Source organism: Salvelinus namaycush, chromosome 19 (assembly GCF_016432855.1).
Source record: "Salvelinus namaycush isolate Seneca chromosome 19, SaNama_1.0, whole genome shotgun sequence".
NCBI lineage: Eukaryota > Metazoa > Chordata > Actinopteri > Salmoniformes > Salmonidae > Salvelinus > Salvelinus namaycush.
The window spans coordinates 41,735,371-41,751,324 of record NC_052325.1 but is presented as its reverse complement, the minus strand read 5'-3'; the positions used below and the strand labels follow the sequence as shown (position 1 = coordinate 41,751,324).

The window sequence follows — 15,954 nt, the reverse complement described above, 5'->3', positions numbered from 1 at the left end:
TTTTTGCTTTTAAGCAGGAATCAAGAGGATAGAATTATGGTCAGATTTGCCAAATGGAGGGCGAGGGAGAGCTTTGTATGTGTCTCTCTGTGTGGATTAGAGGTGGTCCAGATTTTTTCCCCTGTATATAGCCTCGTTATTGTTATTTTATTGTGTTACTTTATATTATTTTTTACTTTAGTTTATTTGGTAAATATTTTCTTAACTCTTTCTTGAACTGCACTGTTGGTTAAGGGCTTGTAAGTAAGCATTTCACAGTAAGGTCTACACATTGTGTAACGGTTTTCGTCATCTGAAGAAGAGTAGTCGGACCAAAGCGCAGCATGGTAAGTGTTCATGCTTATTTATTATAACAGAACACTATAACAAAATAACAAGAGAATAAATGAAACCGAAACAGTCCTGTAAGGTGCAAAACACTAAACAGAAAATAACTACCCACAAAAACCATGTGGGAAAAAGCTACCTAAGTATGGTTCTCAATCAGAGACAACGATAGACAGCTGCCTCTGATTGAGAACCACACCTGGCCAAACACAAAGAAATACAAAACATAGAAAATGAACATAGAATGCCCACCCAAATCACACCCTGACCAAACCAAAATAGAGACATAAAAAGCTCTCTACGGTCAGGGCGTGACACATTGTATATGATGCATATGACAAATAAAGTTTGATTTCATTTGAAAATAGAACCCAGACCTTAAACCCAGACTTGGGACCACACAGCCTCCACTGAATAGCAGGCTAGTGATTGCTTTGCAATGCTTGCAGTTAACCACTGATTCCTTCCAAACCACTCATTGTTGAATTTGCGATTTCCAACTTATTGTGTAACGTTTATGTCCGATTGCCAATGAGCACCGATACGTTTTATCTATAATTTCTCTTCATATGAAAAGGATTAAAAAGGATTTGCCAGTAGACTGTCAACTTGATTCATGATGATGACTGCTAGCTAAGATTTTGAAAGTATCAGTCCAATCAAAGCTACTGTAGATATGTCATTTGACATCATTTTATCTGTGGCCAATGAACTTGCGCCTTCTTGGATGGGCACGTCTAATGTAACTCTATGGCAGTACCCAAGGGGCTTGAGTTTTCTAGCCTTAGATTTGGCAGTGACGTAGTGTCCCCATGAGTCACAGAACACTGAGCCAATCACGGTGCAACTAGAGAACATTACCAACCCCTGCACTCTGTATTATCCGCTGGCTGCCCCACCACCACAGAAAGCACTGAGCTAGGCTGAAACCCCTGCATTTTGGCTCAAAAAAGAGACCATGTTTGTATGCAGCTATTTTGCTTGCAAACTGATGTGACAAATTAATGCAAAAATAACATGCAAAACATGCACCCCCCAAAAAAATGTATTTTATTTTATTTTTTGCAAAAAATGTTGCGTCTCTGCCGCTGCCTCTATTTAGCCTCGTGGGGACAGTTTCTCAGACACAGATTAAGATACAGAAATATATAATCAATATTTAAAAAAATTGTCAGTATTTGTAGGCCTCCAGAAAGTATTCATACCCCTTGACTTGCTTCACATTTTGTTGTGTTACGGCCTGAATTAAAAATGTATTAAATATATTCTCTCACCCATCTGCAAATACCCCATAATGACAAAGTGAAAACATGTTTTAAGAAATGTTTGCAAATTTATTGAAAATGAAATACAGAAATATATTGACATAAGTATTCACACCCCTTAGTCAATACTTTGTAGAAGCACCTTTGGCGGTGATTACAGCCATAAATGATCTTGGGTATGTCTGTATCGGACCACCAGCTCTAGGCAGAGTCTGGGTAGTTCCATATTTTTTCGATTTCCCAATGATGGAGCCCACTATGCTCTTGGAAACTTTCAACACTCAATAAATTGTTTTATACCCTTCCCCAGATATACAGTGCATTTGGAAAGTATTCAGACCCCTTGACTTTTTCCACATTTTGTTACGTTACAACCTTATTCTTAAATGGAATAAATAGTTTTTTCCCCCTCATCAATCTACACACAATATCCCATAATGACAATGCAAGAACAGGTTTTTAGATTTTTTGGCAAATATATATAAAATAACTGAAATATCACATTAAATAAGTATTCAGACCCTTTACTCAGTACTTTGTTGAAGCACCTTTGGCAGCGATTACAGCCTCGAGTCTTCTTGAGTATGATGCTACAACTTGGCACACCTGTATTTGGGGGAGTTTCTCCCATTCTTCTCTGCAGATCCTCTCAAGCTCTGTCAGGTTGGATGGGGAGCGTCGCCCTAGTCTGAGGTCCTGAGCTCTCTGGAGCAGGTTTTCATCAAGGATCTCTCTGTACTTTGCTTTCCCTCAATCCTGACTAATAGTTCAATCAAATAGTTTCATCAGACCAGATAATCTTCTTTCTCATGGTCTGAGAGTCCTTTAGCTGCCTTTTGGCAAAGTGGAGTGTCATGTGCCTTTTACTGAGGAGTTGCTTCCGTCTGGCCACACTACCATAAAGGCATGATTGGTGGAGTGCTGCAGAGATGGTTGTCCTTCTGGAAGGTTCTCCCATCTCCACAGAGGAACTATGGAGCTCTGTCAGAGTGACCATCGGGTTCTTGGTCCTCTCCCTGACCAAGGCCCTTCTCCCCTGATTGTTCCGTTTGGCCGGGCGGCCAGCTCTGAGAAGAGTCTTGGTGGTTCCAGACTTTTTAATTTAAGAACGATGGAGGCCGCTGTGTTCTTGGGGACCTTCGATGCTGCAGACATTTTTGGTACCCTTCCCCAGATCTGTGCCCCGACACAATCCTGTCTCAGAGCTCTACAGACAATTCCTTCAACATCATGGCTAGTTTTTTGCCCTGACATGAACTGTCAACTGTGGGACCTTATATAGACAGGTGTGTGCCTTTCCAAATCATGCCCAATCAATAGAATTTACCACAGGTGGACTCCAATCAAGTTGTAGAAACATCTCAAGGATGATCAATGGAACTAGGATGCACCTGGGCTCAATTTCGAGTCTCATAGCAAGGTGTCAGATGTCTAAAAACCTGTTTTCGCTTTGTCGTTATGTGGTATTGTGTGTAGATTGTACATTTTTTATTAATCAATTTTAGAATGAGGCTGTAACTAACATAAGAAAATGTGGGAAAAGTCAAGGGGTCTGAAAACACATCACAATTATATCTATGAGCTCTACAGACAATTCCTTGCATGTAAGAGTTTCTGCTCTTACATGCACTGTCAACTGTGCACATGCACATGTCCAAACAATTGAATTTGCCACAGATGGACGGACTCCCATCATGTTGTAGTGACATCTCAAGCAGTGGAGGCTGGTGGGAGGAGCTATAGGAGTACAGGCTCATTGTAATGGCTGGAATGGAATAGACAATAACGGAGTCAAACATGTGGTTTCCATACGTTTGATGTGTTAGATCCTTTCCATTCATTCCATTCCAGCCATTACAATGAGCCCGTCCTCCTATAGCTCCTCCCACCAGCCTCTCAAGGACAATCAAAAATAAATAAGATGCACCTGAGTTCAATTTGGAGAGTCATAGCAAAATGTGAATACTTATCTAAATGAGATATTTCTGTATTTAATTTTCAATAAATCTGCAAAAATCTTTAAAAACATGTTTTCACTTTGTCATTATGGGGTATTGTGTGTAGACGGGTGTAAAAAGATATATATTTTGAATTAAGGCTGTAACACAACAAAATGTGGAATAAGTCAAGGAGTATGAATACTTTCTGAAGGCACTGTATATTTATTTCTGTGACACCTGAGGCCCTACTTAAAACTAGGCCAAGGTTTCAAGGTCAAGTCAAAAACAACTTTCTTCTTTTATGAACAGTCTTGGAGCGAAATATTTGATTTATTTCACACATTAACCATGACTTTATAGTAAAAATATATATGTTTGGTCTTAACCCGCAAATCTGGATTTTGTGGTTGATTGAATGTGACTCTAGGTTGCCCTCTAGTGTGACAACGCACCTCTAATAGGCTTTTCAGCTGAAGAGAGGATTTTCTTTTCTATAGCTCTTTATTTAAACCAACATTTATGTAGGCCGCAGTATTGTGATCTATTTAGCCATGGGCGAGGTTGATGGGTTTTATTTAACAAATTATGTGATTCAGTAGCATACTGAAAGGGTCCTGGAAACGCATGCGTTTATGCATATCTGGCGGTTGTGTTTCATTGGGGTGGAGCTAGAGACCATTGACACGTAAGAATCCTGCTTTAATTTTGGGGAAGAGGCTACATAGGCCTACGTCTTTTTAGTAGCGAAGGATGGCATTTTTGAATATAGTCAGCTACTAATATTTTGTATTTGGTTTGATGTACATAATTATCCAAAGCGACTAAATTAGGCGGTGTGTAGGCTGTAGAAAGGGCCTACATAGTCAACGTTGAGAATGAGATTCTCAATGTTTATTTCTCTGCTGAGGCCGATCGGTCCGGTTATTATCGGTATTTCTTTGGGATTTACCTTAAGTTTACTTAGTGTGAATTGGGTGGAGGAGTCTTGTTTCCTCAACGGGAAAGCGAGTGAAGAAATAAGTTTGTCCCAAGATGGGAATTCAAAAGGAGCAAGGAGACCCAATTCGATATCGACGGTCAAAGATGTGGACGCCGAGGAAGATTTTGAGCCAAGAATAGTGCCATATAAACCAGTCCAACAAAGCAAACCAAATAAACTTTTTCGGTAAGGATTCAAAAATCATGGTTTGAACCGGAATAGATTAAATGTATAATTTCTAACATGCTACAACAGTGTAGCCTAGATCTTGTTTTGCCAGTTGACTGTGATGCCTGTGCCATTATTGCCCCGAAATCTTCAGCATGGATATTAGCCGAAATCTTCAGCACGGATATTAGGCTATAAGATATGTTGCCCGTTTTCCCGGGAAAACTCGTTACAATGTTGCCAATTGTCCTTCAGCAGTATGTGAGCCTGGGTTAATTAGGCATGGTTGTTTCCCCATCTTTCTTTATCAGTTTTTCATTTGGTTTGCAGTATCTTTAACTCCTACACCTATTAGATGTCAAGCACACTTAAACAACATCAGATAGCAATTTATGAACAATATGCTTTTTTTATGTAGGCAATTAGCACAATTACATGTCAGTCATTATTGGAGTAGGCTTTTATTGTGCCCACAAAAACAAAAAAATCTTTGAAAGGCCAACATTCCTGAAATGTTGAACTAATTTTACATCCTTCACCCTATCTGTGGCATTCAGTCTCCAGCTACCAGAGTACACACAGTATTTTTGTCCATAACAAACTATTGAAAAGTTTTATTGATATCGTCTACCTACTGTATGTGGAAGAATACTCTGAGAATGGCTTGCATTGAACATTGTACCATGTGCTTGACTAACCTTGTGTAGCATGCACAGCCAAGTTGTTGTGGTGTAGTACCCTCGACCATGAATTTATTTTCAGCAGTATTTGGGCAAATAATGATGGCTTAGGAGTAACTATTACTATACAATGTTATTATAACTTTATTCTGTGCTGTAACATGACTTACTTACTTAGTCCTCTGGGTCCCTGGTGGGACATAAGACTGTAACAATCTTCTGCCGCTGGAGTCTATCTTTGGCTACAGCTTGAAGAGACCCATCTCTACTAGCTCAGCCTGTAACATGAAGAACTGCCTACATTTTATTAGACAAAATATGCAAGGATCTTTTCTCATCATGACCTTCACAACAGTGTCTGTGTAACACTATTTGGTTTGATCTGAATAAAAATAAAAAAACATATAAAAACATATATTTTTTGTTTTCAATCATTTCATGGGGTTATAGGACATTTTGCCCCTACTCCTCATGGACAGCTAGCCAGTAAAAGAGATGTACTGGGTAGATGTGTTTGTGTATTTCAAATGATCACACAGACGGGTTGCTCCATTGCATGAGATAGCGCTTTGAGCTGCTGGGCTGGGGCCCTCCTCTGGTACGGACTCTTCAATCTTGGACTCTGTCCGATGACCAGGTTTCAAAGACAGACAATCCTTAATCAAATCCCAGAAGAACACTGGACCTTGACTTCAATTAACCATAGCAAAACAATTACTGATGGGCTTATCTACTGTGTGAATGATGGCAAGTGTTGAGCATAAGAACATGCATGACAGGGTTGCTTTCGCATGATGAACGAAGACTTTAAAAGTTCATTCTTAAATCATTGAAATGCTGAGCTGCAATTGAAGTACTAGTATATTTGCAGTACTATGTATAAATATATGGACAATAACTCTGTATGTTATGTTTTTGTATGCTTGTTTCTCTAGCTTTAACTTTTCACATTGAACATAGCTGCAATCACTTCATGAGAATGTGTATGTTTTCCAGGGCTAAGTACATCAGTACAGAGCTGGGGATCCGGGAGCGCCTCTTCGTAGGGATCCTGACGTCCAAAAGCACCATCAACACACTGGGAGTGGCCGTGAACCGCACCATCAGCCACCACCTGGACACTGTGGTCTTCTTCACAGGCATGCGCAACCGCAAAGTGCCCCACGGCATGTTCGTGGTCACCCATGGGGACGAGAGGCTCATATGGAACATGTTCCAGACCATCAAGTACATCTTGGAGCACTATATCCATGAGTATGACTGGTTCTATCTGGCCCAGGACGACACCTACACAGAGGCAGACCGGATCAAACAGCTGGTGGCTCACCTGAGCATGGACCGGGAGCTTTACATGGGCAGCCCTGAGGAGTTTATAGGTGGGGAGATGGAGGGGAGGTACTGCTACGGTGGTTTCGGATACATTCTGTCCCGTACCCTGTTACTCCGGCTCAAACCGTTCCTGGAGAACTGTAGGAATGACATCCTGAGCGCCAGGCCTGACGAGTGGCTGGGCAGATGCATCATTGATTATGCCAACACCAACTGTGTGGATGAGCATGAGGTAGGTTATGTATTATGGTCTTGTACAATTAAGTTCCATGGCGAGAGTTCTGTTCTATGGGTTTATGATCCCTTTGTCCAAGAGATTAGGCCTAGTCCTAGACTAAGATGCATTCATAATAGAGATTCTCTATTCAAAGTGTCTTTTAGTCCATGACTAGGCTTAATCTGTGTCTGAGAAAGCAGCCCCAAGTGTTTGTCAGGAAGTGAATGTTTCTTGTGTCAACATACCAGACCTGGGTTGAATACATATGTGAAATACTTGAGCGGGACTTGATTTAGTTCATCCAGTACAATAGAACAAATGGAATAGTCACAAAGTGGACATTTTAAGTATTTTACATATGCATTTGGCTCAGATGTGCTCTGAATTGAAACCCTAAGTCAACTGTCATTCACTGGCATCTCCCCCAAAAAAGATGAAACAGAGCCTGACTTTATGAGGCCTCATAAACTTTACGCTGCCCCCTAACATGTAACTCAATCCGTTAGTGTAATAGGCTGGTTCCTGCTCAGTGGAAGCTTGACACACACACACACACACACACACACACACACACACACACACACACACACAATATAGTAAATATTGACGACGGTATACTACAACATCAACATAAGATCCGTCTTTTAAGATCCACCAGCCTCATGTTCAAACACTTTATTTCCAAACCACATTTGTCTTGAAATAAATAAATACAAATTATAATAGTGATATCTATAGAATAAGGCATGTTGCACCATAGTAGTGCTATAACATAGTTATAACATCCATCAGTGTTTTAACACTGCATTTTCTATAGAGAGAGAGTTGTCTGGCTGGCTGTCTTTCTCTTCACACTGTGGCCCCCGATGGTCCTCTCTGCTGTGAAAGGGAGCTTTGCTTCTCCTGTTCTGCACTGACAGGCAGGGCCCCAGTGGAGCCCTGTCACAGTCACACCGCTTGTCCAAGTGACAGTTTAAAGACTGTGTACCTTTTAAACTAACTACACTGATTTAATTTATTTGTGTATGTTAACCTTTTCGGCTCGTAGTGTGGCCCTTTCACATTACACCTGAATTTGTTCCAACAATACCCCATTCTATAACAATACTATTTTAGAACCTTTTTACATAACGAGTAGTTAATTCAAGACAGTTTGAGTGTGCCTTAACCTTTTTCTGTGGTATGTTAACTTCTATACCATTTTCTCTCCTGTGGTCTGGCATTTGAGCAGGAAAACATGTTGTTTAAGATTCTGTAGTGGAACAGAAACAGAGGGCCTGTTTCACTGCTGCACGGTTGACCATCATGCCTCAGGGCCAGCACGACTCCAGCAGGGACCGACCTATCTATGAAGGGAGAAGTAGGGGAAAGGTCAGAAGAAAAAACACGGGAGAGTGTTATTTGGAAGTGTGACTCACATTCCAAAGAACTGCGTTAGAGCATATTAAAAAAAGGTTACTCAGTTATGTGTTGCAGTGACATATTCTTTAGATCTTTGACATTCTTGAGATGTTTAGTTGACACATACAGTCCGACGGTCGGTGACCTCTGCTCATGCGACTTAATTCTTTGTTCTTTTAATAGCTTGATCAGATCGGATTCACTTTTTCTTCCGACCCCTTCCTAATTGGTTAACTTCTTAACGTGCGTACTGTGTTTATCCTAAATGGCCGTCGCTTTAGATTAAGTGGAGTCTTATTACTTATTGTGGTCATTTAGGTGTTATTCGTACACTGATTCCTCTTAAGTTGTTGACACCATACATTCTAGCAGTGTTTTTCCTATGAAGCCGTTTCGAAATGTTTTTTTAATAAGGGCATGTCCAGGTAAAAGGACCCATGAGAACCAACATGTAAAGTTCATAGAAGTTCATGTCAAATCTGGTGTCAGCTAAGTCTATATATTTTTTTTTAAATTAAGGCATATTCTTTTTTCAACCATTTCCCATCATAAATATTAGGAACAGGCAATGGTTTTGATTTCTGGTCAAACAGATGGAAAAGGGATCTTTGAAAAAATTACCTGAAATATTCTTAAATGATTAGAAATACTGTGGGGTCCAAAATTATTGACACCCTTGATAAAGGTTAGCAAAAATGACCTTAAAATATATAATTCAAATACTGAGCTATATTGTATGCTAAACAAATTGGGAAATTATATTATTTTATACTAATACAATTGCTCAGAGAATGGTTTTTGTTTAAAAACGTATACTTTTTTTATCAAAAAGGTAGGGGTCAAGATTCACACCCTTGTTTTCAATACCTCACCTTGCGAAGATAACGACACAGCTTTTTTTCTAAAATCCTTCCAGATACTTGATATCCTTCATCTGTTCTTACTGACTGCACTCTTCAATTATGTCGTTTACTGATTGAGAGGATCAGGTCTGTCTGTCTAGCAGCACAGCCAATGTGCCCATATAGTGTGAGCACTGGGAGTCTAGGCTACATTATTTTAGCTCCCCACTCATGCTGCATAGAAGTTAACACACTTGAATAATGCAATATGTAGAAACGTATTTACTGTTCGCAAAACAATGTCCATACAGTCTAGAACACTTTACAATGCAAGAAGATACCGGTAGCTTCCAGCTTTTTTTAGGCTAACTTTCCTTGCTAGCTTACAGCAGAAGTGAACATCAATTCACTACCCTAGTACTTTGTTTATGATAATGCGAGCCATAATCAAACTATGCTGATTTCAAAGCTGATTGACACCAAACACTTTTAATTCAGTTAATCGTTTCTCCCTCACGTCTAAAGATGGCCTACTTTTGTCTGTGTCACATCCTTCCCCTCACCGATCTCAACTGACTGTGGGAATGTGCCTTGTGAATGACGTCATTACTGGGTCTTTCAGAGAGAGAGGGCACTTTTTATAAAGTAATACATTTCTACTTCTATGCAAATGTTGTTGATCAGTACAATAAAATAAGTCCCAAATGGAAGGGACACCGATTGTTTGTTTGTAATCTGTAGCCCCATGAAATCAGTGCAAACAAGCTCAAAAACTCAATGCATGCACACACTCCTATTTAATATGCATTCACCTGTATTGTTAATAGCCCTGGGTTATGTCTTGATTCACACAGTTTATCAATATAGATTTACCACTCCAAATAAATGATTACCATTATGTTATTAAGTAGTTAGATTGGTCAAAATAAAGTCGAATAGTTTTAGTGTATAATTGCCATGTCTGCATTAATGAGTCAATCTCATATTTCAAATGTAATGATATTGAACTCAAAAGATGCCTAACGATTGAACAGAGCAGTAGCTGATTTTATTTGTCTGGAACATGTGCCATTCTGTGACTTTTGCTAATTAGCCTTTTTTGCCGTGGTATTGTTTTGGTATCAAGTATCATGATGGTATAGAGTAAGTCAAAATTCTGGTATCGTGACAACACTTTTGTTACGTGAAATGAGAATGAATGAAAGCAGAAAAGAACCCCACACCTACTGTAAAATATGGTGGTGGATCTTTGCTGTTATGGGGCTATTTTGCTTCCACTGGTCCTGGGGCCCTTGTTAAGGTTAAAACATAAAAAACTGGCCTCCCGAGTGGCGCAGCGGTCTAAGGCACTGCATCGCAGTGTTGCGGCGTAACTACAGCCTGGGGTTTGACTGGGAGTCCCATAGGGCGGTGCACAATTGGCCCAGCGTCATCGGGTTAGGGGAGGGTTTGGCTGGGGGGGCTTTACTTGTCTCATCACGCTCTAGCGACTCCTTGTGGGGGCCGGGCGCCAGCAGGCTGACTTCAGTCGTCAGATGAATAGTGTGTACTCCGACACATTGGTGCAGCTGGCTTCTGGGTTAAGCGAGTGGGTGTTAAGAAGCTTGGTGGGTCTTGTTTCATAGGATGTATGACTCGACCTTTGCCTCTCCTGAGCCCGTTGGGGAGTCGCAGCGATGAGACAAGATCGTAATCATGAAATTTGGGAGATAAAGGGGGTTAAAATTATTAAAATGTTCTTTCCCATTTAGTTTAATTTGATTCAAAACCAAACATAGCGTCCCCTCCCCCAATGAAGGCTGTTTTTTTTTTTTGGTCCTGCCCAATGCATTCGCCAAGTAGCAGCCTATGGAAAAAGGATTTGGCTCGTGAGACTGTTTTGAAATAAATGTGAATCCCCAAAGCTTTATTAAAAGATCAAGTTTGGGAACAGAAAAACAGTGAGCAGACATCACCTTTTGATCATTATTTCAGCCAGCTCCCATTTTATTATTTTGATTGTGCCTTAAACCCCCTCCATGTAACAAGTGTCCATATGCCCATCAGAAACAAGAGATGAGATGATGCCGGTGACCCTCGTATTTAGAAACATTTACGTTATTTTCCTGTAACAATTGCTTGTTTTCCATTTAATTTGATTAAAACCTCAACTTTTTTAGAATGATTCACCATCCTTGGCTTTATGTTTGAGAACATCCATGGCTCACATGCAATGCAATTTAGAAGCTGTCTGCTATTCCTGGAGAAGTGCAAATGCGATCTGTATGATCCTTCCATGATTTTTTATAAAACATTATATTTAGGAGCAGTAGCCTATAACGGAGTGGACATTCCCCCTTTCTCTTTATATTGGCTCCTGTGAAAAGTATGGATGTGCGTAAAACCTACCATAATCTACATTGTCTGGTGTATGTACTATATTTTAACAGCCTATTTAAAACAAGTTGTTTTAGTTTTGATTATAATTAATTTTTTTCAGCTGTATCAATAGTGACTTTAATCTTGTTTATATACAGCGTTTGGCATGTCCATGGCTCAGACATGGCAGAAATAATGTAATTTACATAGGCCTAGCCCCTATATCGGTGTGAATGCTATGTTAAACAATGTTGAACTCTTGCAATTACATAGAACAATGTGGACTGCAAACATGCTCAAGATATTTAGCAAAGATAGGATAGGCCTACATTAAAAAAATGTTCTGTAGGCTATTTAACAAACTAGGCTATAACGGACTAACATTCAAATTGAAGTTGATGACAATGCAAGACATAAAAGACCGGAAATATACACAACTTGAAGCAACCACATATTTAGACCATTAGCATGTTCTGATTGGCCTCAACACACCTACAACTTATTTATTAATCAAATCCCAGCCCTTTCTCGCCACCGCCAGCTACTGCGCCCATAATTCCAACTGTGAAAATAGCTAAAATATTTCTGACACACCCCTAGACCATTAGCGCTACCGCCAGCACTAAGATTTACATTGCATTAGGTTTGTTGAAATACAGCCCAAAAATGTATAACTCAGTCTTTTTGTTTTCACCCAATTCCCACTTTGCTAAATGTATGTCGATCTTTGTTTTCAGGGGCTGCAGTACTACCATTACGAGATGGGCAAGAACTCAGATCCGAGTAAGGAGGACAATATGCAGTTTAAAAATGCCTTCACTGTCCACCCGGTGTCTGACCCTGAGCAGATGTACAGAGTACACAAGCACTTCACTGAGATCGAACTGCAGAGGACATACGATGAGATTAAGAAGCTGCAGGTAAAAACAGTCTAAACCTGAACACCACAAAACATCCTCTGTTCAGTGAACACTGACTGTAGTCTGTCTCCCTGTCTGTTTTAATTGAACATCAAGCGCTGAAGTCTTATTTATTTCAGTACACTGTTTGTTTTGTGAATGACTCAGCTGTCTTGGTTGAACATAACCAGCTTTTAATTGTAGCCATACAGTATCACTGAGTATAGTTACATGCACACAATTATTGTGATAATCGAATATTGTGAATAGTCAGATTTAATATAATAGTTTGATTTTAATTATTTACATGCTTTGCAAGAATAACTATTTCCATAATAATCCTGTTTACAAGGGCACATCTGAAATCATTTGATAAATGCAGAAAATCGGCATTCAAAATCAAGCGACCAAGCCTATTTGATTCCGAGTTTGGATATATAACGTTTGTATGTGAAAACTATTTCTAAGATCCATACTTTCAGTTTTTCCGAACTCACTTCACTCGCGGGAAAGAAGGAAGCGTGCGTTGTTTATGCACATGCACCAGATCAAATACCAGGTGTTTTAATCGGCGTGTGCTTACTTCAATTATGACCGTACGCCGATTAAGATAAGCAGAGTAAGGTGTTTACATGACTAATGCCATACTCGGCCTGTTGCCATAATCAGTTTAATATCAAGTTATTAGTGTGCATGTAAACATACTCACTGTCAGGTTTTGACTTTACAGAGGTATTTTATTTCTTTACATCTGTATCCACAGACGGAGATAAAGAATGTGAGTGAAGTGGCTTATGATGGCAACCGGAGCGCCCAGTGGCCCATTGGGATCAATCCTCCCTTTGAGCCCAAGTCTCGCTTCGAGGTCCTTCGATGGGACTACTTCACAGAGGAACAGGTGTATTCGTGCATCGACGGCTTCCCCAAGTGTGAACTGCGCGGTATTGATCGTTTGGACGTGGCCGACGTCATCGAGATAGCCATGGGGGAGCTGAACAAGAAGTACAAGCCTGTCCTCCACTTGAAGAAGCAGCAGCTGATCAACGGCTACCGGCGCTTCGACCCCACTCGGGGCATGGAGTACACCCTGGACCTGCAGCTGGAGGTAGTCAACCAGAAAGGCCGCAGTCGCTCCATCACCAAGAGGGTCCACCTGGTGCGTCCCCTGAGTCGCATCGAGATCATCCCCATGCCTTATGTCACAGAGGCCACCAGAGTTCACATCATCTTACCGCTGAACGTTCAGGATCGAGATTACGTCAACCATTTTCTTGAAGTGTTTGCCGCAAATTCGTTTGAGACCAGTGAAAACGCCATCTTGACTTTCCTGTTCATCTACGACCCATTCGAGGCCCAGCAGGTCAACCAGAATGACATCTTCGCCAGTGTTAAAACCCAGATCAATGCCTACGAACGCAAGTATCCAACAGTGAAGATCCCGTGGATAAGTGTTAAGACCGAAACCCCCTCTCAAATCAAATTCATGGACATCATCTCGAAGAAGCACCCAGTAGACACTCTGTTCTTCATCGCCAACGTCAACACCAACGTCAACTCCGAGTTCCTCAACCGTTGTCGCATGAACTCCATCAACAACTGGCAGGTGTTCTTCCCAATCCACTTCCAGGACTACAACCCAGACATCGCCTTCCACAACCAGGAGCCCCCACCTGCAGTAGACCTGGTCAAGGACGCCGGACACTTTGACCGCAGTTCGTTCGAGGAGGCGTGCTTCTATAACACTGACTACATGGCGACGCGCACGCGCATGGCCTTCGACGTGCAGGAGAACGAGGAGATCCTGGAGACCTTGGATATCTACGATATGTTTGTCAGGTACTCAACCCTGCATGTGTTCAGGGCTGTGGAGCCAGCCTTGCACCAGAAGTACCGCTACCAGGCCTGTAACCCTCGGCTAAGTGAGGACATCTACCACAGGTGTGTCCAGAGCAACCTGGATGGCCTGGGAGCCCGTTCCCAGCTCGCCATGCTGTTATTTGAACAAGAGCAAGGAAATAGCACTTGATCACACCCCCCTTAGAAACTTCACCTAGAATGTGTGTGTGATTGGGTGTATGCATGTTTGTGTGTTTGCGTGCGTGTGAATGTGTGCATGTCTGTTTTAAAACTAATGCAGTACATTCCTAAAAAAATTTTTTTTTTTTTTACTGAATACAAAAAACCATGCTGGAACCAAATGGGTTTGTTTTGAACATTGAAAGTATTTTAAACCTTTGATTTGGTGGTCATGCAGGGATGCCTATATCAATATTTTTTTATATATTAGAAAAGTTCTACATACATTTGATGTTGCTCTCAAGGGTATGGCTTTAAACCTGCACAGCTTTTGATACTTGGTCCTTTGCAGTTTAGTAATCACTACTAAAGCACATCTCAATATGTGTGCCTTTTAATGTCTGTCGGTCCTCTTGTATTTTCATGTCCATTGTCATATCAAGCAAAAAAAGTAGATTTACATGTATTCATTTATCAATATTTGAGGCCTCATATTTCCACACTACACATTTCATATTTTAATGTGTAAGCTGGCATCTGAAATATAGATTCACTCTACTCAAAAATGTTAAACGGATGAAAGCTTTATGGTACTAACGTAATCAGATGCAGCATGAGATTACTGTTAGGCTAAGAGGATTGGACATTATGTGTCGGTACTGTAGGTCCCCATAGGTGGGGTAGAAAACTAGCCTGTAGGGTCTCTTTAGGAGGCTGCAGCATTACACATTCTTAAAAAAAAAAAAAGCATATGATTGTCTGTTATTTAGAATAGGAAATCATGTCATCTTTATCTGTTACATTTCTATCTGCAACACTCTAAACATTTCACCCCTCTGAATACACGGTTAGATACTGTATGTTTCTCTGACCATATTGCTGGAGAGTCCTTGAAAATAACTGAGAGGCCAACTTTGTGACTGGACTAGTTCACATAAGTTGATGGTTTCAGTATGTTACACACTCAAATGTGATCTCAATATATTAAAGTAGCAATTTGAAATCAGTTGAATTTAAGAATGTAGTTATTGAGGGCAATCAGGATTGTGGTTTGTAATGTATACATTGGTCATCAACGTTGTAACATGAATGTTATTACATTTCTATTGCATCAGAATATACCTGAAGATATACAGTTGAAGTCCGAAGTTTACATACACCTGAGCCAAATACATTTAAACTCAGTTTTTCACAATTCCTGACATTTAGTCCTAGTAAAAATTCCCTGTCTTACGTCAGTTAGGATCACCACTTTATTTTATGAATGTGAAATGTCAGAATAATAGTAGAGATTGATTCATTTCAGCTTTTATTTCTTTCATCACATTCCCAGTGGGTCAGAAGTTTACAACACTCAATTAGTATTTGGTAGCATTGCCTATAAATTGTTTAACTTGGGTCAAACGTTTCAGGTAGCCTTCCACAAGCTTCCCACAATAGGTTTGGTGAATTTTGGCCCATTCCTCCTGACAGAGCTGGTGTAACTGAGTCAGGTTTGTAGGCCTCCTTGCTCACACATGCTTTTTCAGCTCT

General features: G+C 40.5%; 1 protein-coding gene across 1 annotated transcript; it reads left to right on the top strand.

Moving 5' to 3' along the window:
• The first annotated feature begins 4,247 nt into the window (after nucleotides 1-4,247).
• On the top strand, nucleotides 4,248-15,605 carry LOC120064440 (chondroitin sulfate synthase 2-like). The gene is made up of 4 exons (XM_039015020.1): nucleotides 4,248-4,697; nucleotides 6,356-6,920; nucleotides 12,244-12,426; nucleotides 13,169-15,605. The coding sequence occupies exons 1-4, from the start codon at nucleotides 4,408-4,410 to the stop codon at nucleotides 14,429-14,431; spliced, it is 2,301 nt and encodes a 766-aa protein (XP_038870948.1). The 5' UTR covers nucleotides 4,248-4,407; the 3' UTR covers nucleotides 14,432-15,605.
• Nucleotides 15,606-15,954: the final 349 nt, after the last annotated feature.